We start from the raw sequence: 26,267 nt of genomic DNA, 5'->3' as shown, positions 1-26,267 counted from the left end.
AACTCAGTCGCCTCACTTTGAGACTTTGAGAGTTTAATAGGAAGCGTTGGTTTAGGTGAGGGATTGTACCAGTGGTAAAATGGATTAATAACTGGTTCCAGCACCAAACCACTGGGAGGTTAATCCACCCACTGGATGCCAGGTTCAGGGTTGCCAGATCTGACTGACGACCCAAATTTTAACCTCTAATGAAACTTGTGCCAATAATGCCAGATATGTAAATACGTACATTTATTTACAGACTTTGAGACAATTTACGTAATTTTTGGTCGTACTTTATTATATTTTGACCAGAACCTATTTGACTCTTTGAACTCAATGAAAGAATTGGTGCTCAACGGCAACTTTCACTTTAATAAACAGCAGGATGGACGTTTGGATAAAACCAGGGAAAGATGGATGACCTTCCATCAAAACACACGCAGTTAGCATTTCTAAATTACGTTTAAAACAAAATAACTTCTTTCAAACCTTCCTGAATATGAAAACCTGGAAAAGTGAGATGTTTAGTTTGAGACAATAAAATGTTTTCCTAAAAATATGGATTTAAACATTTCAGACTTACAAAGTTAAACATTTGTGATTAATCGCAGCGCTAGACTGTGATTGATTTGATAAAAACAATATAAGCAACTGAAAGCATTAATACATAATAAACAAAAGCAGCCCCAGCACTGAACCCTGAGGAACACCATTAGCTTTGTTTCCTTAACAAATCTGTGAAAAACTTTGTCAACATTCTGCTAATGTTGGGGGAAAAAAGCAATTTTGCAATTAAATAAGAAACACGATTAAAATCACACATGATAAGTCATTAAACAACAAGCTGCACCATCGTCCTCAAACTACTTCCTGTCGTCTTTTTCTGTCGTTTCCACCAGTAGTAATATCCGGTTTTTCCTCATGTGACTCGTGTGATGTGAAAAAAACAGTTTGCGTTGAAGTTTTGCAAAATAAACCAGCCGCCTCATCCTGAACTAGAGGTTTTTAGAAATTGTCGTGTTTCCATTGAGCAAATTTGTTGTCGAAATGTGAAATTAAGTTTTGTGAGCAAAAAGTGGAAGAACACAGCAAACCAACGAAGTTTGTTCAGACGTAAACATAACGAATGATGTGAGTAGCGTGCTGCATCACTGTGTTCATTTTCAACCTGCAATTTATAAAATCTAGAAATATTTGTTTATCCTTGGTATGTTTGCGATCCCAGTGTTTGAACCTCGTTCCTGTGGAACAAACCATTTCCCTCCAGCGGCTGATTCATTGTGTTTACATGTAGGAAAACTGATGCTTCCTCCCTCTGAGATAATTTAGAGCATGTCAAGGGTTTGTTGGTTGTTTGATCTTTGATGTCTTTTCACATTTCCGCTCAGCACCAAACACCTTTATCACTCCTGTGTTTGTCATCCGCCGAGCCCACGAGGAATCCAAAGTGTTTTGTGGGAAAATTATGGAGTTTATTTTACTGACAGCCCTGACATTTTCCCTGACAGTCTGTTACTTCAGAGCAGCTTGAATCTGTTCGCGTTGCAAACTGACAGCTAAAACCGAGCGGCGATAGACGCTCATTTGAATCGGAGACGTTTTAGAGCTACCGGCTGCAGGTGCGTCGCTCCGGATCGGCGGCGGCGGCTCTGACCCTTCGGCTCGAGGAACTTGGAAAACTTCTTTGATGTTGCCAGCAGCCATTATTGTCACCACCGGAGCATGTGGGTGTTATTAGGAGTAGAACATGTTTCCGCTCATTTATCTTGTCACTCATCCATCCTCTGGGGCTGTTTATGAGCTCACAAACAAACACAACTTATCTGTAAACCGCAGAAAACAACCCTGTCTTCCCCCATTTCTGGCTCGCTGTCACAAAACTAAATAAATCAACTTAACCTCATGAGAATTTTAATTTTACCCAGAAAAGGACTCGGCTAAAGGCTCCAGCTTGATGTGGAGCCTCATTATGCCGGGTTGGTTAAACCAGGTAATAACACATCAGCTCTGTGAACTTTGTCCTCCTTCCTTCGCTGGAGGGATTTTTAATTAATCAGGAAACTAAATGTTGCCTCTTATTTCTCAAGTTTTGCTTCCAAGCAACCAGACTTTCTTGAAACATAACAGATTTAAAAGTGTTTTTGGGCTCCTATGCAAAAAGTCTGGATTATCCTGCATGTTTGGATGAGTATGGAAAAGAAAACTGAGTGGGAATAAAAAGTTTAACTCAAAAGTTTGTAGGGCAAAAAATCGAATGATGCTGCCGTTAATTTTACATTGATTTGTGTTGAAATTACATTATTTATCTTTGATTTTGCACATTACACCTGGACTTTAACAGTTTACAGAGAAACCTTTGAGTTTTTGTGTAACACTTTCATCACTGCGTTGTTAAAGTCATTTAAAGTAGTTAAACCACTAACAAAGCATCTCAAAGTTTCTTCTTAGCTGCTTTTTTCGCCTATTTTGAATCTTATATGAATGCTTATATTTTTATTTTATTTTATTTTTTATTTACAACAATTTATTTTATTTTATTTTATTATTAAACACTTCACCCAGAGGATGAAGCGGTTCGGTCGACAACAGAACCAGTTTTAAATTGGATCTTAAGGCTGTTTACTCACATCTTGTTCTAATTTATTTAGTAACATCTCTGGAAAATACATGAAAAAATAATATTCTAGCTCCTTTGGGTTGATTCCCAAAAACCTGTTGGCTAAAACTCAAATATACAGAAGGTGAAGGATAATAAAAACCACAAGATCTTACCAAGTTTTTTATTGTCTAGTTTCTGGGTCAACTAGGCTAAAACATCAAATAAGACAAAACTAACTTACAAGAAACTTTTCAGCAAACTTATTTTATATAAATAATTCCTTAATATTAATGTAATATAGCAGATTATAACATTATGACAAGACATTTTCCCTTTCTGTAAATGAAATAATCTGCCAGTTGAACTAATAGTTTTAATCCAAATTAAAGAGTTATTTACATAAATAAGCTCCTATTTCTTGCAGGAAAGTTAGTTTTGTCTTATTTAAAGTGGACAAATTAGACTGGGTAAGATTTTTTTTTTTTTTTTTTTTGTGTTGAGTTTTGTAGGATTTTTAGACATTTCTTATTTTCTCTTCAGATTGTTAGGTTTTTTTTTCAAGCTCATAAAGATCGGCTTGAATAAAATAAAAGTTTTTTTATTTTAAAGAACACTTTAACACATTCCAAAAAGTCTGAGGGAGCTGATCATTTTTATTTTATTTGTTTATTTATGTATGTATTTATAGGCACATTTGTGATTTTTCTGAGTTTCTTCTGTGTGTTCCTGTGGCAAAGTGACAACATTTTATTACCAATATTGCTGACAGAGTAAATCAGGCAAAATAACATTTTTCCAAATCAGTTTCTTTCAATGTGAAACTTATGGATCTTTAACAGAAACTGCAGGTGTGAGTCTGAGTCGGCTGAATTTGTTTTTCTTTCATTGGGTAGAAAATCCAGAAGTTTTACTCAAGTAAAAAGTACAGAGCAGTAAAAATATTTATTTTCCAAAAAGTGACTGTAATTGAGTAAATGTAACTAGTTACTTCATAATTCTGGCCGTGTCTTTGTGCACAGACTGTAAAATGAGTCCAATCAGATGTGAAGATAAACTCATAGTTGAGTGATTATGAATTCACTGAGGGAACAAACCTGGTCTCCATACTTTGCATTTAACTCAGGAAGTCTGTTTAAGGTAATGAGCCCATTAAATGGGACCCACTTGGTGTCATTAAGCTGTAATCCCGGTTCTGTATGCAGAGCGGCGCAGATAAAACCGACGGAGACTCGTTGAACAATGTGTTAAGACGTCTGTTTTGCTGCTGCTGCACGGACGTGATGAACGGTTCGTCATCAAAGCGTTTCCTTCCAGCCAGGCTCACATAATCGCAGTATTACAGTTAATGAAATTTACAGCCAGTTTGAGTCAATGTGGCTCGGCCGCCCAGGGCCTCTTCACACTGAAAGCAGGTCGGGGTTAACCGTCTTTCATGAATGCTAAGCTGCTGAAAATATTCCTTCAGATGTAAAGTGTTAGCCGCTGGTCATTTTCTTTCTCTTCCCCATATTCAGCTTTTTTTTTCTTTCTGCCACATTAACGTCTTGTGCTTTGATGTCGGCCATTAACACAGAAAGGTCTCAATGAGGAACCAAATAACAGGGAGCACAATGATGTAACGCGCAGTGTTTTCCTGTCTGTCTGTCTGTCTGTCTGTCTGTCTGTCTGTCTGTCTGTCTGTCTGTCTGTTCATCCACTGCAGATTTACTTTGTGGCTCCTGGCAAGTGAATTTACTGCTGAGCTTAATGTGGCTCAAGGCAGAAAGTTCAATATGGTAACACTTTGTCCTCCCTGCGGCTACAGAAACATACTGAATTACAGGGTTAATTCCCTCTACAGGGACGCCTCGTCGAGTTGACCGGAAAGTACAAAACAATCGCTGGATTTAATCCAAAGAAACATTTATTAATCCAAAACTCACCCCAGAATTTACAATCTGCTCAAAATGTTTGCAGAAGTTGTGCAAAATTACCATAAATAAGTTACTTTTTACGTTTTGCACCCATCATCAGTTCAAGCAGTGGTTTGCAAACATTTTCTGGCCCCCCGTATGGATTACAAATGGCTGTCTGGTTGAAGGAGGCGTGTGAGGCGCGGGTAGGGGGCAGAGAGACTCCCTGACTCTAAGAACGGGTGGGGGTGGGGTCGACTTTTGGGGGGGAAAAATGAATGTATGTACCTGAACATAGACAACATCAGTAGCCTACAGGCTACTTGTTAAGCTTAAGGTGATGTATTGATATTAGCTGGTCATCGTTTAGCTAACATTACCTGCATCCAGCAGCTTTACTCAACTCAGTCGGTTAGTTTGGGGGAAAAACTGTGAAAAGTTCTTTTGCGTTTTGCTGGTTTGTTGCCAGGCTGCACAGTGGCGCAGTTGGTAGAGCTGTTGCCTTGTTCTGGGTTCGATTCCCGGCCCCGATCTTTCTGCATGGAGTTTGCATGTTCTCCCTGTGCATGGTGGGTTTTCTCCAGGTACTCCGGCTTCCTCCCACAGTCCAAAAACATGACTGTCAGGTGAATTGGTCTGTCTAAATTGCCCCTAGGTGTGAGTGTGTGTGTGCATGGTTGTGTGTCCTGTGTGTCTCTGTGTTGCCCTGCGACAGACTGGCGACCTGTCCAGGGTGAACCCGCCTCTCGCCCGGAACGTTAACTGGAGATGCACCAGCACCTCCTCACCCCACTAAGGGACAAGGGTGCAAGAAAATGGATGGATGGTTTGCTGCCATGATTCTAACACACCTGCGTAGCTCCGTACAGCAGCAGGTCTCCTTCACTGCCGCACAGGTGTAAACCCAGCGTGAGTGTCGTAGCGCTCATGTTGCGTTTAAAGGCGGCTCGGAAAAACAGGTTAACATGTTAACAACGGATGAAACAGTTTTGACTGCTGATAAAAGTGACAGAGGACACAGATATGGGAAGTGTGGAAGCCCCTACTGTATCAAATTGACAGAGGAATAACAGAGAGTTGGCCATTGTAAGGTAAAAACCCAGCGCATACAGCTTTCATGTTTGTTTGTTTTTTTCATTTAGCTTCCCGCGCCACCCCTGCAATGGCACGGCGCTCCCACTAGGGGCGCGCCCCACAGTTTGGGAACCTCTGAGTTAAAAGTATGATAATATTACAAGAAGATGAGACTTTTGTACAAAATTGTTCATTTTTAAAACAGACAAATGGTTCAGTAAGTGACTAAACTTACTTTTTTAAACCTGGATATTTAATTAACAGTGTTGGAAATTAATCAGGTGGATCCTTTAAATCCTAACTTACTTTACAGGTTTCTTGATCTAAAAAATAGCTAAGTTGCTTCCTCAACCTCAAAAGTGAATTTTTAACAGTAACATCAACAAGAAAATACATGTGTCTATAAAAAAAATAAAAACAGTTTTTATCAACTTAACATAAATACTTAGTGGTTTTGCACAAACGTCTGCCCTTAAAGTTGTTTTTTACATGTTTGACCAAATTTGTGAAGATATTGGGTGTATTTAAATGTCCTGTACTAGTGCAGATTTATCAAATAAATATGTAATTAATTACTTTTATGTCTGTGTTTAAAAAATAAAGCATTTCAAGTGAATTCAGCTCTGATCATCTGGTCGATACTAAAGCTCAGATATCGGTATTGGAAGTGAAAAAAGTGGGCAAGTTAGAGAACAAAAGACCAGCATCAGTGTTTCAGAACAGCACCAAAAGTAACTCTAAGTAGTTTGAAACCGTCTTAAAAAATGTTTTTTCTTTTATAAAATGGTAGCCTCTTCATTTCACCCTTCAGTCCATTTCTATATTATTCTACTGCAGATTCTGACCCACTCTGAAAATACGGTGGAGGAGTTTTGAGTCCAGCTGAAAATATTTTACGTAGAATAAAATATTTGCAGGTTTTCTTAAAACCTTGTGATTGCTGCTCATTTTTTATTTGGCGTGTCGTTTTTATCGTCAACATTGTTTTAGACGTGGTGAAGTTGGATCACGTCTGCAGGCTTAAACACTGCGCCGCAGAAACGAACCTCAGGTGAACTCTGACCCTGCAGAGCCAGCGAGAGACATCCTGTTTTTGAGAGCAAAAGAAAATAATAAACAGACATGAGCAGAGAGAGGGAGACACAGCGACCCATTCATTAGTGAGGCTGACCCTGCAGGGACAGAGACGGCGTTCATTAAATGGACACTTGAGGCCCAGTCAGAGATCAGACTCCGGTCCTGACAGGGAGGATATTACGACCCAAACCCGGCAGAGATGGCGGGAGATGATGTCAGGGGACATTTGGGCCAACTTATTACTTCATCAGGACAGTTTTTGGATTTTTTAGACCTTTTACTTGGCTTCACAACACACTACTATAACATTTTTTAGAAAAGAAATCATAATCAGCCTTTGTAACACTGAATCACAAGATTCCCAATAAATACGTTTAAAACTAAACGTGTCTACTGGATGTTCATTAAGCTTAAAGAAATTTACAGAGATGTAACAGTCAAACCTCTGCTGCCCTGATTCTCTTTCATGTTTTTGTTTGCAGTGCATTTGAAGGTACAGTGGAGTACAGTCCAAATTTCACCACCAGCCACTTCTTTTTAAATTTAAAAGATTGTGAAACTGTCTTTCAGGATGGTCTGAGTCAATATTCTGTCTGAAGTTTCTTCCAAAGCCTTTTCCTGCCGTTTTCCTTTGATTTTTAATCCTGTAGTTGTACTTTGACCTTCAAAAAGACTGAAGAAGTGTGAGATTATCTGATTACAAGAACATCTAAGGATGGGAGGAGATTAAAACTCCCCTAAGGGGATCAAATTTGCAAACCCCTTGTGTGCAATAGTAGAAATAAAAACGTTAACTCAACAGCCAAAGTTTGTCTATGACGTGCAGAGTTGTTTATTTATTAAATCAATTTAAATTGATTAGATTAGCAGTAATTTATCATCCTGATTGCACTCTGCCAAACTCAACACATCGACGTGAAATGACATTTTTCACAGATTCAAATGATGCTTCATACAATATTAAAAGGTTATTTTTATGCTAATAAAGCTTTACGTTAATATGTGGAGGTAAAACACAATGTGAGGCTGAAGTGCTTTGCAGTTTTGCAGCAATATTACTGTAAAATTGTTGTTTTCAGACCCTTTTCAACATATATAATAATAATACAGGCATAATACAGTGAACACATTTTCATAGATCAATAAACTTTAAATTCTGACGACCATTTAACACTGGAGCTGGAAGACATCTTAAATATCCAAAATAAATAAAACAACAAATAAAATGAATTATGAAGTCTCTGGAAACAAAATTATCCTTAAAAGACGGCGAGTTGAGACCAATAAACCAGACTGTCTAGTTTATCTGTGTAGCACATTTCAGCAGCAGAATGCTTTACATCGCAAAAACACAAAATTACAAAGTTTTAATGAAAACACCAAACAGCCAACAACTGAACAAACATTATATTATTTTGATGAGTGTCATCACCAAAATCACACAAATCAAATATGTTGGTCAATGGTTTTCACCCACCAGCAAAAAAACGATAAATCATTCATTTATTTTAATTTACCATGTTTTTAATTGATGTATTGCTTATTGCGACTGGCCTAGTCGTGTGTTTTGTTTTCTAAATTTAACAGAATTTACCACATTTTAATCTGCATTTTAGTCTTATTATTTTTGCACTAGTACTCACATTTTTAAAACCTTTTTTTGTAACCCTTCTTTGTTTGACTTCACAGCAGACACACTCAGGTTCACTGTATTTATTCTAACAAGAGATAAAATCAAGTTGGCGGTTAACCTCAGCCTCAAATATGCAGACAGCAGCAGAAAAAGGGACGCTGCCTGCGACCGTATAGTATTTAATATAAATTTATACCATTAACCCATATAACAACTCTAATTTTTAACATAAATGACGAAGAACATATATATTTTCGGTCCATGAGAGATAAAATCACACACATAACATTCAAAAACTATCACACAAAGCATTACTTTGCTTTAAAAGTGATAAAAGTCCTATACATCAAATAAAATACAATAACATGACAGTTGACAGTAGTTAACTGTTGTAAAATTAAACACAGCTAAAATACAGGTAACAGTGTAAAACGTATACAAAACATGGCAATATTACGCATAAAATTTGTCAAATATATGTTAAAATATAGTGCTTGTAAAGAAAACGCAGATCTGATCCTAACGTCGCGGTTACGAAACGGCAACAGAAAAAGGGGGAGGAGCTGTCGGTTACTGGTTGCTACGGTAACCACCAACTGCCGCGTGCAGCGTATCTTCTACAGCAATAAATGTCAGGGAGAAAATAACTTTTAGCCAAACAAACCAGTAGTTTCTCTGAGGGAAACATCAGGCTACTGTCACCGCAGCTCGCTCTTTGTTGCTGTGCTTTCTAATTATAACCAGAAGCAGCATTTTGATTTGCCACATACTAACATAATCAGCTTGCTAGTTGAAATGTGAAGCTTTCTATTTAATTAGATTTCTCTCCTGTTGTGGTATTAATAACCTTTGGATGACACAATCAGACTACAGCCAAACTGTGTTAATTAATCTTTTTTTTTTTTTTTCTCGCTATGTTTGATCACAGGTTGGTTAATTTTAGATTAAAACATTTAAGAGCGCTTACAGGGCTGTTGATTTTTCACATTAGCGCCAGTGTAGAAAAAAGGAGTGCATTTCTGCCAAAAAGTCTGGAAAATTAATACAAGAAAATAGTCAAAAATTATCTAGAAATAAATTAGATTTTGAGATTAATCTAAGAAATTTTCTAGAAAAAAATGTGGGAATTTATGCGTCTTTAAAAGAAGCAAATTTACTAGAAAAAAAAACATTTCAACTTTTGACATGCAGAAATGTCCATGATTTTTCTGCAAAGTTTCTGAAATCAACCTCAAAACTTCAGGGGTTTTCTCTAGCAAATTTTGACTTTTCAAATTCAGAAATAGTTTTGACTCAGAAATTTCTTCTTTTTTTTTTTTCAAAGAATTTCAGAGTTTAATCTAAAAATGTCTGAGTATCTTAAAAGAAGTTTTATATCTAAAACATCCCTAATGCACCATTGTAATAGCTGAACTCTGACATGTAATACAATATAAATCATTTTAGTTTTCTGAAGAAAACTGACTCACAAAACTCACAAGATCATTTTGAGAGTTTGCAACAGAGTTTTGTCCCTTATTTACTACCGTAGTTTAGATCACAATTCCTGACAGCACAGATGGGAGCTTTAAAATCTCACTAAATGACTCAGATTCTGCAACATTTGCAAACATGTCCTGTTCTTTGCATCATCTGTGCACTGGGTTGTATAAGTATTCAGTATAAGTATCCGTCTGGGCCGGAGATGTTTGTTTGGAAAATGGCTGGTACTGAATGTTTGAAGCAATATCTGCTGGCTGCCAAAAGGGTTTGATGAATACCACAGATAATTCACAGCACTTTGGTCTTCAGCTGCTTCCCTTTGATCACCTATAACCATCTCTATCCCAGATAAAAAAAAACATTCACTTGCTGTTTACCATTCAGAAGGAAAAAAATCAAAGGGTAATTTTGTGTCTGTGTATCAATTTGTACCTGCTGCATCCTAGCTTTTCTCTTATTTTCGCCCCCAATTTATTTTTAATCAAAGCAGTTTTCCAACTTTGTCAGTATTGTTGTTGGATTTGTTATTTTCCTGCAGATTCGGTTAATTTGTAGAGTCAAATTCAATGTTTTCTGGCTCCCTGTAGCTCAGAGAATAGACTTTAAAATACTGCTGTTGGTTTATAAATCACTGAACGGCTTGGCCCCACAATACATTAAAGATCTGCGGTTGTTGTGTCAACCTTCTAGACGTCTCAGGTCTTAATGGTTCTGGTTCAGAACCAGAACCAAATGAAGAGAAGCAGCATTCAGCTTCTATGCACCATAAATCTGGAACAAACCTCCAGAAAACTGCAAACCTGCCAAAACACAGAGTTCTGCATGAAAACCCCAAAACCTGCCTTTGATTCACAACACCTGGAACTTTGGTCAATAGTTCCAGGTGTTGTATATTTATTTGAAGAGGCAGCATCGTGTAAATTTGACTCTTTTGAGCTTTACATCATGCTATGATGTCATTCCCTCATTAAAAACAGGCCTGTAGTGTTGCTCTGATTCTCTCATGCATGTTTGAGAAATCCTTTAATCTCCATGGCAACCATTCAGCTGTGCAAAGTGAAACTGAAACACTCAACACTTTTCAGGTTTATATTTGCAAAAAAATAAAGGATTTTATGTTTTGTTTTTTTTGTTCAACTTGATTTCTTTAAGTTGCTCTTCTGCATCAAAACCAAAAAGATATTTTGAGGTTTGTGGTTGAAAATCTGAGAAAATTCAATGGATATACAAGCTTTTTGTCCAGCTTGTTAATTTATGGCTCATTATCCATTTAAATTAGAACAATGGTTCTTAACCTTTTTTAAGGTACCGAACCCACCAGTTTCATATGCGCATTCACTGAACCCTTGTGTAGTGATAAATAAAATATGATTCCCCCCCCCCCCAAATTCAAGACATAGGGGTGACCCAACTAGACTAGAGTCTAGTTGGGTCACCCAAAGATCACTAAGTCTTCTTAAAAGGTAGAGTCTCTGAGAACAGTTCTTCAAAATATAGGCAGCGTTTTCAGCCGACTGTCCAGGAACGACCCAAGGTATTTAACATTTGCTACAGTTTCAACAGGTTGGCCATCGAGAGAAACTGGAACCACTTTAAGGTCTTATTTAGGTCATTTAATTAGCTCTACATTCTTAAGAGAATGAAAAATTAATAATAAATAATAAAGACTTTGCGGTATTCTGATTTAGTAATGTAATTATATTAGCTGTGTTACCACCCCCACGCCACTAGAGGCAGTAGCTACCCCGAAAAGATGCGATTAAGGAGCAGATTTAGAAGAACACCGAAAGCTACAGAATTTGGTAAAAACGGTGAAGCTTTGCTGAAGTAATTAAAGACACAAGTTCAAATCCATGCTGAGTGGAGCTCCTTCAATCAGGGCTCCTCCGCAGCTCTGATTGGCTAAGCAATGTAACGTGATCCTCTGATTGGCTAAGCAATGTAACGTGATCCTTTGCAGCAAGTGATGGCAAAGCGGGGCGTCATCACGACTTTACTTACACAAGTGTGTCTTTACCTCCGCAGCAGAGGCTCCGCCGAACCCCTGAGACCGAATCATCGAACCTCTGGGGTTCGACCGAACCCAGGTTAAGAACCACAGAATTAGAACAATATAATATTTATGGTTGCTATTCTTAATAAATAACTGCTCTTACATTTGCTCACACTCACTAGAATCTGAGAAATAATTGTTTCTCAAATTCATAACCAACAAAAAAATGGCTAAGAATCACACAAGTGTCTTTTGATGTTTTTATTTTCTTCCTCCTCACTCTCTCTTCTTCTTCCAGCACCATAGAAACTAAAAAACACGGGACGAAACAATCTGCTAATTCAACAGGCAGATTGTTTCACTTATTATGATATATTTTGCATCAAGCATCATACAGGATTTATTTATTTTTCTGACGTTGCTCCTTCCTCCTCGCCATGCCTGATCCTGTCCGTTCGCTCCGCAGGTCCGTGGGGGCGATGCATGGGCAGCGACTGCGGCCCGGGCGGCAGCCAAAGCCGGGCGGTCTGGTGCGCCCACGTGGACGGCTGGACGACCCTCCACACCAACTGTGACCAGGCTCAGCGGCCCTCCAACCAGAGGAACTGCTTCCGCGTGTGCGACTGGCACAAGGACCTGTACGACTGGCAGCTGGGGGCCTGGAACGAGTGCGTGCCGGTGTCGGCCAGGACCTTCGGCGCCGCGCGGCAGTTCATGTGCAGCGGCGGCGAGGAGGGCATTCAGACCCGGGAGGTGGGCTGCACGCTCAAGGCGGATGGGTCTCCAGCAGAGGACGCCATCTGTGAGTACTTTGAGCCCAAGCCGCGCCTGGAGCAGGCGTGTTTGATCCCCTGCCCTCAGGACTGCGTCGTCACCGAGTATTCGCCATGGACCTCCTGCTCCAAAACGTGCGGAACGGGCCTCAGGAACAGAGTCCGCAGCGTCCTGGTTCCTCCGCTTTTCGGAGGAGCCGGTTGCCCGAACCTCACCGAGTTCCAGTCCTGTAAACCGGGAGCTTGTGTGGGTCCGGAAGGCCTGTACAGCCTTAGGGTCGGACCGTGGACCCCCTGCGTCCTGCCGCAGACCCGGACCGCACGGCAGGCGAAACGGCGGAAAGGCAAAGGTCAGGGGCTCAGGGAGCGAGGAGGGGTGAAGGATCCTGAAACCAGGGAGCTGATTCAAAAGAAACGGTCCAGGAACCGGCTGAACCGGCAGGAGAGTCCTTTCTGGGACATCCAGGTGGGATACCAGACCCGGGAAGTGGCCTGCATCCACCGGAACGGCAGCAGAGTGGGGCGCAAGTAAGTTCCTCTCTTTGGATTATTATTACTCTGTTTGGCTGTAAACGCTTTTACAGGATCAGGCCAACTAAAAAAATCTATTTAATCAAACTGAAAATTAAATAATACTGCTGTCATGGCAGTGTAGTATGAGACAAATAATCTGTAAAAAAATCGAACTCATCTGCCTTCTCACAGTGCTAATTGGAAACAACCAATCAGAAACAGGAGGCGGGGCTTAGCGCTGTCAATCATGCCCATTTGCTAACTTGCATGCCAGCAGATAAACTGTTTTCTTGTAACAGTAAGTTGTTTTTCTGGCATTTGGACATTTAGCAGCACATTCACACGGTTGATTGACAGCGCTAAGACCCGCCTCCTGGCTTAGATTGGTTGTTTTTGGTGCATTTCTTCAAACAGTTGTAGCAGTTCAGGGAGCAGGTGAAAGAGTTTGATCTTTTTCATAGATTATCTGTCTCCTGACCTTCTCATGATGTGGAGACAGTTTTAACAAATATGTAAAAAAAAAAAAACTTTTTAAATAAAAGTTAAGCTCTGCAGCTCGAATTAAAAACAAACATTTCACTTGCCATGTTATTAAAAAGCGATATATTTTGCCAAAAGATAAAACTAATGGACAGAAGAAAACTGTACAGTTCTTTGGAATGCTTCTCTGGAAATTAATGCAGACTGATGCTATATTTAAGATTTTATTGGACATATTAAACAATATTTCAAGAAACTGCAGACAACATAATTTCCTGGTTGAATATTTTACATATTTTAACCTAAAATTACATGTATTCTGCCAGGTTGTCTGTCTTTTTTGGTTTGTTTGTTTTTTATTTAATGTCTACAAACGTTTGTATGTGACATGTGGTCCAATGGAAGAATAGTGGCAGCAATGCTGCCGCTAAATATGAATCCTACAAAAACTAATCTCAGAATGTCTTCCTCTCAAAATGTGGACATTGTTATCAGAATTTTGATTTTTTTTTTTAATTCTGAGTTTTAGGTCCTGTGTTTTCCTGTGTTTTGAGTTTGAGTTTCTTTGTGTGTCTAGTCCTGTTTTTGCTGAGTCTCTGTGCTGTCTTGATTGATCCCAGCTGTGTCTCGTTCCCTGTGATTACCCTCCCAGTGTATTTAGTCCCACCTGTTGTCATTTGTCTGCTTGCCATCACAGTCGAACTGTAAAGTCCTGTGTTGGTTTAGCTCTTATTCAGTCTTCAGTTGCTACCGGTGATTAGTAGTGATGGGCAAATGAAGCCTCATGAAGCAATGAAGCTTTCCAGCCCTTTGCTTTGCAAAAAGGTTCATTACTCGATGCTTCATTCATCGCTCACTAGTGACATCTGCTGGTGAAACTAACAGCCTTGCCACTCAATTGGATCACACTTCCAAAAATTACTAAATGCAATTGTCACAAAGTTTTCATCAAACTCATGTTTAGTAACAGGAGAATCAATTAAATCGTATTTAATTGTTATATATTTTAATTATTTGTCTAATCCTGGTTTATGTTGAACGTCAGTGGTTGTGTTGGGTTTTCTTTTATGTCAGACTGATTTGACAATGAAGACATTTGATGTTTTAGTGTCTCGGGAGTCCAGTGCATGTTGGGGCGTTTGCTTTTTCTTGGATTTCTAATTGGCTCTCATCCCTTATATTTGGCTACATGTTGAATTTTAGTCCTGCAACAGAATTAAATCCGTTTCTGCTGTTAAAGACTGATATATATATATGCTAATCAGACTACAAATAATAGTGGAACTTTGCAAAAAGTCAGAAATTGGGAGGTGGAGGGTCAATTATTACTTGAGAAGAATTTTATTGTGAGCGATCATCTCAAAATATTCCCAGATGTCAGATTTTCTTCTTACTGGCTCCATTTCAGACAATCAAGTTTACTTCTGTAGCACATTTCAGCAACAATGCAGTTCAAAGAGATTTACATCAGAAAATCACAAAAATATAGTCATAAAAAAACATAATCTACAATTGAGAAAACCAGTAACAAACATTACATTTTGAAGAGTACCATCATCAATACACATCAAATATGTTGGTCAATGTTCATTTTATTTTGGCAAAATATTCTCCTCTGATGCGAGACCAAATGGACAACAACCCATAATGCAGCGCGGCTCATCGCGCTTTTATTTTGAAAACCGACACGCAAAATGAAGCAGTCACGTGACCCATGCAATGCGAGGCCTCGTTTGTTGTCAGTCACGTGGTTTTCAGCAACACGACACAAGCCTCAATAATTAGCTGTGTGCTAACTCTCTGCGGTGCCGCCTGTGTTTGTGTCTTTATTAAATCATCTTCATCATCTGGGTCTCAGCGTTCATTCTCACCACCACAACCGCTGCATCATGACAGAGTTCAATCTAAAAATTCTAACTTTTTCCTCATAACTCTGACTTTTTTCTCAGAATTTGGATTTAAATCTCAGAATTCAGATAATTTTTTTAAGAATTTAGATTTTTCTCTTGTAATTCTGACATTTTGTTATCAGAGACAGATTTGTTTAAGTTGTTTATGCGCCATCTGGTAAATTTAGTGTTAAAACTGAAATCTACCAAATAAATTAGGGACATTCAGTGTGGATGAAGTGCAGGTCTAATCCTATATCAAGAAAGATATGATTATCATTATTTCCATACAGTAGCAACATAATTGACATGCATCTTTAAATATTTCCTTATTAATTTGAATTTTGACTTTAAAGTCAGTTTTCTTACTTTTTTCTCATCCTTTTCTGTATGTTTTACAAACAAATTTTTCATACACTATGTTAAACAAAGATCAGGGATGACTTGTATTTTGGTATTTGTATATCTTCCCCTGTCATTTTAACCTCATTTCCTGCCTCTATGATCCGTCTGCTGCTCATGACGGGAACATGTCGGATTTGTCCTGCTGAATTTCGCTCCTCCCTGTCAGGAGGCGACACACTGAGGAAGACGATTGTCGGCTCGGTCTTTTTTAGCGCCTCGCTGTCAAAGCTAAGAGGAACAACTACCATTAAAGTGAATTTGATGTCGAGTTCTGCGGAAGGAAGTGACAAAAAAAACGTCTCTCTGTGACATGAGATCAATCTAAGCCGTGACTTTGATGCTTTTCACACACAAAAAAAAAAACGTATTTGGTGTTTTTTTTTGTTTTAAATTTCTTTAGGAAATTGAGCATTACTCAGAATGACAGAGAACTTATTGCTAGGTCATAAAAGTTTAAAATGCAATTATGAATCTAAAATAAAACTGAAAGCTTTTTATATTTAGAGGGTCATTTTTAAATGTCTCCTGTTTTACTTGTGTTCGTTTTCATGACCGCATTTGAGGAATAGATACAAAATGAGAGAAAAATGTAGCAGGGGATGCTACGTGATGTTTTTACTTTTAATGCTTTGAGTTATCTCTAAAATGTTTCTGAGGAAATATTATTTTGATGATACAGTCACTCCACTCTACAGCTACATCTGTCCATTAAATAAGAAGAAGTTAAAATACGAAAACATACAATCAGACTTTATCCGTTTCCTTTTATCCGACTCAGACGCTGCAGGTGAGAAACAGGATTTCACTGCCGCGGTTCATTTCCAGGGATAAAAACATGGATTTGTTTTATGTGGCAGACATCAGCAGATGCTGTTTGAGTGACAGAAGAAGCAAAAAGTAAAGCAGATTAAAGCAAAACAAGACAAAAACATTTTCTTACCTGAGGAACGTTGGTATCTCCAGCATTGTCTATGGTCTTGTCAATGGTCTGACTGGTGACTTGCTGCTAAAACATGTTTTTTTGTGAATGACGTTTTATCCTCATGCCTCTTCTGAAGCCAGATTTCCAATTCTGAAAGAAAATATGTTTTGAATTGAGAGATTTTGTTTTTCTGACCTCATTAGCTTCACAAACCTTTATATACATCATTAGCTTCACACACCTTTATATACATCAGGGATGTCCAAGGAAAACAGGAGGTCTCACTCCATCTTTTTTCCTGTGTTGTGAATACTTGACTAGTTGTCTGTTTTAAGAAGTTGCATCTCCAAAGTTTTTTTTAGTATCTAAAAAAGGCTAACTGTCCTTTATGTTGTGTAATTTTAAGTTTTTCTGGCTTTGAAACATTTGATGATTCCAAAGGTCAAGTTCAAATGATTGCAGATAGGAAGAAAGCTAATGGTTTCAACATTTTAAAAAGAATAGTGAGACAAGTCAGTTATTTTACTCAAATAAAAGAAAGTAAAAAAATTGGAGCTCTTCAAAACACTTTAAGTGGTGAACTATTATCCAACACATATTCTTTAAATCTGAGTTTCTTCATGTCAAATCTAACCTGTTTGACCCGCCATTATCCTCGCTGAGAGCTACAAAGACGTGTTGTCAGACTGAAAATAAGAGAGATTAATAGCTGTCAGTTTCTGTTCACTCGCTGAACACTCGTCCCGTCTAACAATATATCTGAGAGCAAAATGTCTGACAGGAAGTTCTGTCAGTGTGAACTTCGCAGTCGACTAAAATCAAATGTTTCTAGAGGAAACTTGTATTTGTATGTTTCTGCCAAACCTGTCAGAGAGAGTATTTGCTCACACAAGACGTCAAGATACTATCGCTACATAAACTTGTAGAGGATTTTTAGTTTTTTATGCGTTGTTGGAAAATCTGGAGGAACCTTCTGAAGCAGTGGGTCTCCAAACTTTTTGTCCTGAATGCTAAAATTGATAAATTTAAACTTTTGGCAGACCACAAAATTCACTGAATTGAACATTTAAAAATTAGTTTGTGATTTTTGTGATTGACAACAAAAACACAGTTTTATAATGAAATCTGTTTAGATCCAAAACATTAACAGGGTTTCAGATTGTTGCCCTATTAAAAGAAAAACAATTTACACATTTTTTAGGGTCATTCATTGTTTTCTACTGACCAAAATAGTTTGACTTGTGCCCAAACAAAATCTTTTCATGGGCCACAATTGGCCCCTGGGCCACACTTTGGACACCTGTGTTCTAAATGAACTGAAATAATTTATTAGCTGGACATATTGGGGATTAACTGTGTAAAGTTTGGCTTTGGTTTAAATTGTTGGACATTTATTATTGATTTGCTCTGATAAAAGCTAATAGAAGTATCCTGACAACTGTTTTAGCTCATCATACGATTTATAGAATGCATGTCTTTTTATTCCTTTTTATTTCTTTTTTTTTGATGAGGGCAAAGAAAGCAAATCTTGGGATACTTTTCGATGGTACAACACCAAACTTAATTAATTTACTACATTACTTCGACCTAACATAAAATACCAACAAAAAACTTTGAAGTGGAATAAAATTAATGCCTGATTTTCAGCATTATTTATAAGAATATACAAAGCGTGGTGTGCATTAGTATTTAGTTCCCTTCTCTTTGGTACTACTTTATGAGTAAATAACCTGCTGGAACTCTGCTTGCGTTGCTAGGTAACAGGGCTGGGCCTGGGTGTGGTTGCTAGGTAACGAGGCTGGGCTTGGCTGTGGTTGCTAGGAAGCGGCGTAGGTCAAATCTGACTTAACTTTTGGGAGGTTTTTGAAACAGCTCGTTTATAAGACACTAAAAAAACCTTAAGTTATTGCCAGAAAAAGTTTTTTTTTTGTGCTTAGGTTGTTTATAGAAGCAGTTGAGACGCAAATGGAAGTCGAAAAATGTGGAAAATGCCAAATTTGCATAGTAGGTCCCATTTAAACTATCGTGTTTTTACATATAACTTCATCAATACAGACTTATATTCTTAAGATACATATTTTTGAATATAATTATTGATAATTTCTCATTACATTATGAATTGGACGCAGAATAAAACAATAACAACCTTCCGATGGTGCGTTTTCCGTTATTATTAAAATGTTTTGGATAGAAATCGCCTCCTGTCCAACAAAAAAAAAACTCCCTCAGACTTTCATCTGTCTTATGACAAGCAGAACATGATTCCTGTTGTTACTAAAATAAATCTGTCCTCACAGAAAGCTTCATATTTGAAGCAAAGCATATTTCCAGTCTGAGTTGCATCCTCCCCATTTCTTATGACACGATTGTTAAAGTCAAGGTGTCTGTGAATAGACAGACCAATTTCACAGATTCCGTAAAATAGCTCCACGTTCCTTTTCCTGCCAATATTGTGCAGCTGTCAGACGCACACATCTGCTATAGCTACACTTTGTGGACCCGTTAGACTTTAGCAGGATATATATATGTAACCCAGGGGAACAGATCTGGTACAATCGTATTTACGATCGCTCTCCTATGAACCCCCAAATGAGGAGTTGTGGATTATTTGGTTGTGAAAAGAGGTTATTATGTGCTTCGGTGCTCGGCTCTGTTTTCATTTGCAGAGTATTTGGTTTGGGACTTCTTATTCTCCGAGAAAGAAAGCTTGACCTACAACTGCACATCCACAAAACGCGTTTAAAAGCTTCATTTTATTCAACTGAAAGTGATGAAACATTGAGTTGCCAAAGGTTATCCTTTTTACAACTGGCATTAATTTGTGGAGTAATACGCATTTGGCTTTTCAGAATAACTGTAGGGCAGATCTATATTCTTCTAATGAGCTGTTGTCTCCATTTCCTTCCCTGTATTAAATGTCACAGCCGCTCCCGGCAGACTTTGATCTTGGTGGGTTTATCAAGGTTTTCCTACTCCAGGAAACAGCTGCAAGCCTGAATTTATCTCTCAGTCGCATATCTTCTATGGTAAAGCATAATTTTTCTGGGATATCTAGCCGTTGATGCTTTGTTAGCGTGGGGCTCTCGCCACTGACTGGGATCAATACTTTTAAAGGACCCTTGAAAACAACTTGCATGCTCTTAGGAGCATTAATATTAATCCTTGACTTGTTTATTTCTTGTTCTGAAATATTCATAGTTGTTTTTTCTTGTGGAAACTGGAGCAAACTTCCCAGAGAAGCAGAGATCCAGTCGTGTCCTAGCCAGGCGTCCCCCGAACATCTTGCTTGCTTCATTTCCAATTTTGTTTGATGAACATCTGTCACTGGGACGCTTCCTTCTTCACGGTGTCTCACTGGTTCCTCACTGGTGGCTTTCTTTAAAAATAGGTTTCTGGCTTCCTCTGCTTGTTGATCAGTTTTGTTTTTAGAGAAAATGTTACCTCTACTGCACAACGTTAAGGATGTTTTCACACCTGATAGTCCTGTAGTCTGTATTCGATTGGAGAAATTACAACATTTGTTACATTTTCAGCCGGTTAGGTTTGTTTTCACGCTGCTTTGTGTCAAACGATCCAAACCAATTAAAAAACCTGTTCCCCTCCTCGCCTGTGGGGGCGCTGCATTAAGTACTACTGAAGAAGATGACATGAAAACCCTGAGCACAACGTCCTTCTTCACAAAATGTAAACAAATATAAAGCAGCATCAGATTTTACCGGTTGTAGGATTTCTCTTTTGTTTTTGGTAAAAAAATTAACAAACACAAGTCATTTTCTCAGGTTACACTGCAAAAGCACAAAATCTTACCAAGTATTTTTTGACCAGTTTCCAGTGCAAATAAGACCAAACTAACTTTCAAGTAACTTTTCAGCAAGATATAGGAGCTTGTTTTTAGTCAGTAATATTCCTTAATATTGATGAACATCTACTAGTTTTATTAGCAGATTATTTCACTTACAACAAAACATTTTCCCCACTTAAAAACTGAAGGAATTATTTTTATTTCAATTTTATTTTTTATAAGTACAAAAGTTCTTTTTCAAAAACAAAATAATTCAATACCAGTTCTAATTTGTGTGCCGTTTCCTCTTAGATTTCCAACAGGAAAACCTTGAAGCTTATTCAGAATTTCGGTGTTTTAAATTAATATTTAAAACCGGCCGCCGTCAGACTGTACAACACCCGCTGCTCCCAGTAGTCCACTACTCTTTACTACAGGCAATAAACCTGGAATTTATTTATTTATATTTCAAACAATACTGTTTCAGTATTTTTATATTCACTTGATTTTACTGTGTATATATAGATTTTTATATTGGTTCTGCTGTGCCCTTTATGCTGCTGTAACAATGTAAATTTCCCCACTGCGGGATTAATAAAGGAATATCTTATCTTATCTTAACAATGTAGCAGGAGGCAAAAAGCAGATCAATGCTGTGATTCAGGGCAACAGGACAAATCAAGTAAAAGGTGCTAAAACTTCCAAAAAAATGTTTATGACAAGATATTTTCCCATGTTTTTAGTGAAATAATCTGCGTAGAACTAGTATTTATTCATCAGTATTGAGGAGTTATTGACTGAAAACAAGCTCCAGTATTCTGCTGAGAAGTTATTTGTAAATTAGTTTTGTCTAATTTCAAGTAACATATTTGCACAAGAAACCAACCAAAAATACTTGGTAAGATTTTGTGTTAGTGTAGCCAGAAGAAATGACTCGTATTTTATTTTTTTTATTTTTTTACCAAAGGCAAAAGAAGAATCCTACAACCACTAAAATCTGAAGATACTCCAATTTTGTTTACATTTTGTGAAGAAGGAAGTTGTGCTCAGAGCAACACTTGTTTTGCTTCAGTAGTTCTTATTGCAGCGCCACCACAGGTGAGGAGGGGAACAGGTTTTTCATTTAGTTTGGATCATTTCACACATTGCAGTGGGAAAGAGAACCACACTAACTGAAAATGTATCAAATGTTACATTTTCACTTGAAATCTATCACAAGTGTACTTAGATATTTCAAAAATATCAAAAATACTTGATCAGATTTTGTGGTTTCGGAGTAGCGTTCGCCTTGCGTGCTTGTTTTGGTGTATTTACCCAGAATGCCCTGCGCTTTGGTCCGCTTCCTGCACCGGAGTTCACTTTTATCAAACCGAAAACGGAGGTTTTTTGTTTATTGGTCCTCATCAGAGGTCAGAACCTCCCAAATCAAGCTGAACTTTCTAGAATAACAAACTAGAGTTTGATTAAAGTGAAATAAACAAAACGTGTGAATGTTTCTTTCTCAGCCTCAAAAGTCAGAAAACATGTTTTCTTTAATCTTTTGACAGATGCAGAGTCGTGTTTTTCAGCAACAGATACAAAGTCCATTGTTAGAATATAACTTTAAAACCTGAAGGCTTAAAAATGAGCATTTTCTCTGCATCAGCTTACTTATTTAACTAGAAATTATTTTGTCCTCATTCTGTCTGAATAACTGAGATAAAGAAATAATGACTTCTTCCTCCAACTTTGAGATCTACCCCAAAATGTCGATGGATGCGGACAACAAGCGGAAGGCTCAAAGGATCCAAAGATTGGAGAGAAAATGGGTCACTGGCTGCATTAGCGGCTTTTTAATACAACAACTTCCATCTGAAATGAGAAATCGAGCCGTCGGTGCGTCACGTTCACTGTTTAAATTTCCCATTGTTTTCCTCCAAAAGCAGAAACGAGCCAGCTCACCATGTGCGCTTGGCGGAAAAACAAACCCAGGATTATTCACAGTGTCGCTTCGGTGCTACTTCAAAGCCTGCAGAGGTGTCTTAATCTGCAAAGACACAGGAGCTGCGAGATAAAAAAGAAACGCAGCTCGCATGTTTCTTGATTTATACAAAAAAAATAAGAAATCAGAGATGCTGGAGGTGAAGTGCGGTGGTAGCGTCTAAATGAGAGGCTTCTAAATGAAGCAGAGCTGTAATTAGCACTAATAGCTCGTCAGCTGCTTCGCCTCGAGGGAGAGGACTTCCAGAACGAGTCGCAGAAAACAGACGGCTTTGGTTGGAACAAATTTCTAATGATTGGAAAGGGACCCAAGTAGGACGGGTTACTCATTACGACTAAATGTTGTTAGATGATCAAAAGATGTGGGCGAACAATGAATCACAGCCTGTTGTGGTTGTCTTAACACTTGACTTATGAATACAAAGAGTCCTGGTTCACTCTAGATGTGAACCTCATTATGCACCATGTATGCTAATAAGATCAGCTAATGACAGCGTCAAAGGCAGAAAGAAAACGTTTATTTATTTATATATATATACTTTCCCTAAATCTGTCACTGGATATTGAGGAGCCAAAGTTTCAGACCTTCAGAGCGGCGACTTGTCTTGAAAACCAGGATGACATTAGCTGATGAACAAAAGGCTTTTAAATCACTTGTTCTCCACAGAGGCTGCATTTCTTTACAGGATTAGATTTTTTTTAACACATTAAATGGATCATTAGCATGAAAACTTGAACCTGATCGTGTAAAGCTGCAGAAGTTCAGTATTATTCCTTCAGTTTTGTAATTTAAAGATACGTGGCAACATTACTTATGCTGATTGTTTTTCCCAATCATGTCGTGTCCAAATGCAGAGGGTTCTCGCTTCAAACTGGAGAATCAGTGGGATTTTAATCTGTGGAGTGAAGCGATCAGACTGGCTCCATTTTATGCCTTAACAGTGGATCTGGCTGCCAAGCTCTGCATGTTTGATGGTCTTAAATATGATCTAGTATTCCATCTCTGGCTTATACGAAACGTTTTTTTTTTTTCATTCTTGGAGGAGATTTTTGTCTGGTCAGTTCTGCCTATTTTGATCTGTTTTAGGGTGTCTTGTTACTGTTTAACCCAAATAAGCAGCTGCTGATCGTGTCCCCCAGCTCAATGTTTACACTCGCATGTGAAAACAGCTGCAAATTAATGTGCAATTAAACAACCATACATCCTTGAAAAGAATAAGTAGTTCCTCCTGCGGAACCAACAATAATGCAGCAGGTGGTTTCTAAATAGTAAGGTAAAAAAAAATATCCTCGTCTTTTCCAGCAGTCATTGTACAGCAGTAAGACCAGCTGAGGAGACGTGCTGGAGTTCAGTTTAGGTTGCTAGGTAACAGGCTGGGCTTTGTTGCGGTTGCTAGGTAACAAGTAGTCCCTGCTGATTTGTAGCATTACATTCTGAAGGTTTTTGAAATTGATCGTTTTCCAGACACCAAAAATATTAACTCAATCCAAAAACCAGCTGGGTGTTTTTGTTGGTGTTGTTTTTTAAAAGCGTTTTGGCTGTTTTACGGCTACGTTCACACTGCAGCCTGAAGTAACAAAATTCTGATCGTTCACACTTCCAAACACGTGTGATCTCCAATGTGTACTGCAAACTACCTGAAAGTGTCCCGCATGCGCAGTAGAGGGCGCAATAACGTCACAGAGCGTTCTCAACCGCCGAAGAAGAAGAAGAAGAAGAGCTCAGTGTTGCGGAAGTAAACATGGAAGCTAACGGTGTAGCTTAGCTTACACGTTTGAAGTTGTTGCCCTACTGGAGCTAGTATATAACTACTTAGTCCTCATCATAGACCGTCATGGTTGTTGTTTTTCTTGCGCGTATCAGAACACTAAATAGTGACGTTTGTCGAGTATCAATGACGTTCAGGTCGGATGAACGCGGCCTGGCCGTTCAGACTCGCGTCACGTTGAATCGGACGGATACCCAAGTGGTCTGGGTCACATTTAAAAAGAATCCGACCTGTGTTGTTCAGACTGTCCTGAAAAGATCAGGTACATATCGCATTAAGGCAAAAAAAAAGAAAAGAGAAGAAAGGGTTGGGGGGGATTGGGTCACTTCAGGCTGCAGTGTGAACGCAGCCTTAGAGCAAAATGGATGTTCAAAATGTTGCATGATCCCCTTAAAATTTTAGCCTGGTGTTCCTCAGGGTTCTGACTTCTGCTTCCAGTCCTAAAGATTCCCCACTTCGTAGTCTTGTGCCTCTTGTCCTTCACACCTGCCCGTCTTCTGTCCTCTCTGTCCCAGCCTGTGCATACCGCGGGAGCTGCCGCTGACCATCCAGTCCTGCGTCCTCCCTAAAGACTGCCAGGTGACGGAGTGGACCGACTGGAGCTCCTGCTCCAAGGCCTGCGCGGACCCCGAGTCTCCGAGGGGAACCCGCACCCGGAGACGACAGGTGCTCCAGTTCTCTGTTGGCGAGGGCGTTGAGTGTCCGGTCCTGGAGGAGACGGAGTCCTGTGAACCTCCGGGGGGAAGCGTTCCTCCCTGTGCAAGGTAATTTATATCTGATGCTGCTTAAGTCTGTCACAATAATAAACTTACATTTCCCCAGAAATTATTGCAAAAAAAAAATTTTATAATATTGTGATTTTTGAGGCCATAATCCACCAAAATAATAATGATATTATACCCACCTAAACATAAAGAAAACTTAAATTTATAAAGATAATTTAACACTGGAAATGGAAAACATTTTAAATATACAAAATAAATGGATTATGATGTCTTGGTAACCAAAATTGCATTAAAAAATATATAATGATTGAGCTTAGACAGGGAAAACAGGTAAAAGTGGCAGGCAGTGCAGAAACAGCCAGAGGAACTGATACGTTTTCATCAATATTAAGGAATTATTGACTAAAAAGCTCCTATATCTTACTGAGTCAATTTTGCCTTATTTCAAGTAAACTAAGATATTTTCACTAGAAACTAGACCAAAAATACTTGGTAATATTTTGTGTTTTTGCAGTGTAACGTAAAATCAAACAATATTTAATGAACATAAACACTGTAAAAGCTAAAACAAGCTGAAGTAGTCAAACAAAAAGTTACAACGAAATAAAACCCAGAACTATTTTAACACTGCTGGTGTCAAAACTACAACTTCTGATCTGTTGGTGAAAATTCATGGGTCTTTAGTGAATTTTTCAAACTGCTTTTAAAGGCATAGTGATCTCTGTGGCATCTGTCTTTAAAGAAATCAAACATTAAAAAATCTCTGAACACAGAAATGAATTTAGTCTGGTAATTTTATTTTTTTTTTATCCAAATTGACCTAAAACTAGAAAAGTTGAGTCTGATTCAGACTGTGATGCAAAAACTGGTTGTGGTGTTTTTTTAATAAATGCTACATAAATATCCAGTTTATACTGTAAATATACATTGTTGTTATTATGGCATCCTTGCCTTTTCTTGCAGTTTTCAGACTCGGCTATGAAATACTGCAGGGACTCATTCAGTATTTCAGTCACGCTCTCGAAACCATACAGAAAAATAAAAGCGTTGGCTCAGGCAGCACGCACTTCCTGTTGACCTCCCTTTTCACGTATCACCAGGATAATTTGCTCTCCTGGGTGGTTCGTGTGTGTGTGTGTGTGTGTGTGTGTGTGTGTGTGTGTGTGTGTGTGTGTGTGTGTGTGTGTGTGTGTGTGCGTGTGAGAGAGAGAGAGAGTCAGCATACGGATAGAGATTAGTACAAGTGGCTGGGCTGGTGCCAGACAAAAAGTAAAGGCAATTGCAGGGAGACTGTAAGG

The 26,267-nt window shown here is 38.5% G+C and overlaps 1 protein-coding gene across 1 annotated transcript in view; it reads left to right on the top strand.

Annotated features, from left to right (window-relative positions):
* Positions 1-26,267, top strand: part of thsd7ab (thrombospondin, type I, domain containing 7Ab) — a 226,273-nt gene that overhangs the window by 81,154 nt on the left and 118,852 nt on the right. The window contains exons 2-3 of the mRNA XM_081597176.1: positions 12,199-13,033; positions 24,760-25,008. Of these exons, the coding sequence (XP_081453302.1) occupies positions 12,199-13,033; positions 24,760-25,008 (1,084 nt within the window). The remainder of the gene's footprint in view (positions 1-12,198; positions 13,034-24,759; positions 25,009-26,267) is intronic.

Source organism: Poecilia reticulata, chromosome 16 (genome assembly GCF_904066995.2).
Source record: "Poecilia reticulata chromosome 16, P_reticulata-male-v2, whole genome shotgun sequence".
NCBI classification, from domain to species: Eukaryota; Metazoa; Chordata; class Actinopteri; order Cyprinodontiformes; family Poeciliidae; genus Poecilia; species Poecilia reticulata.
This window is presented reverse-complemented; position numbering and strand designations above follow the sequence as displayed.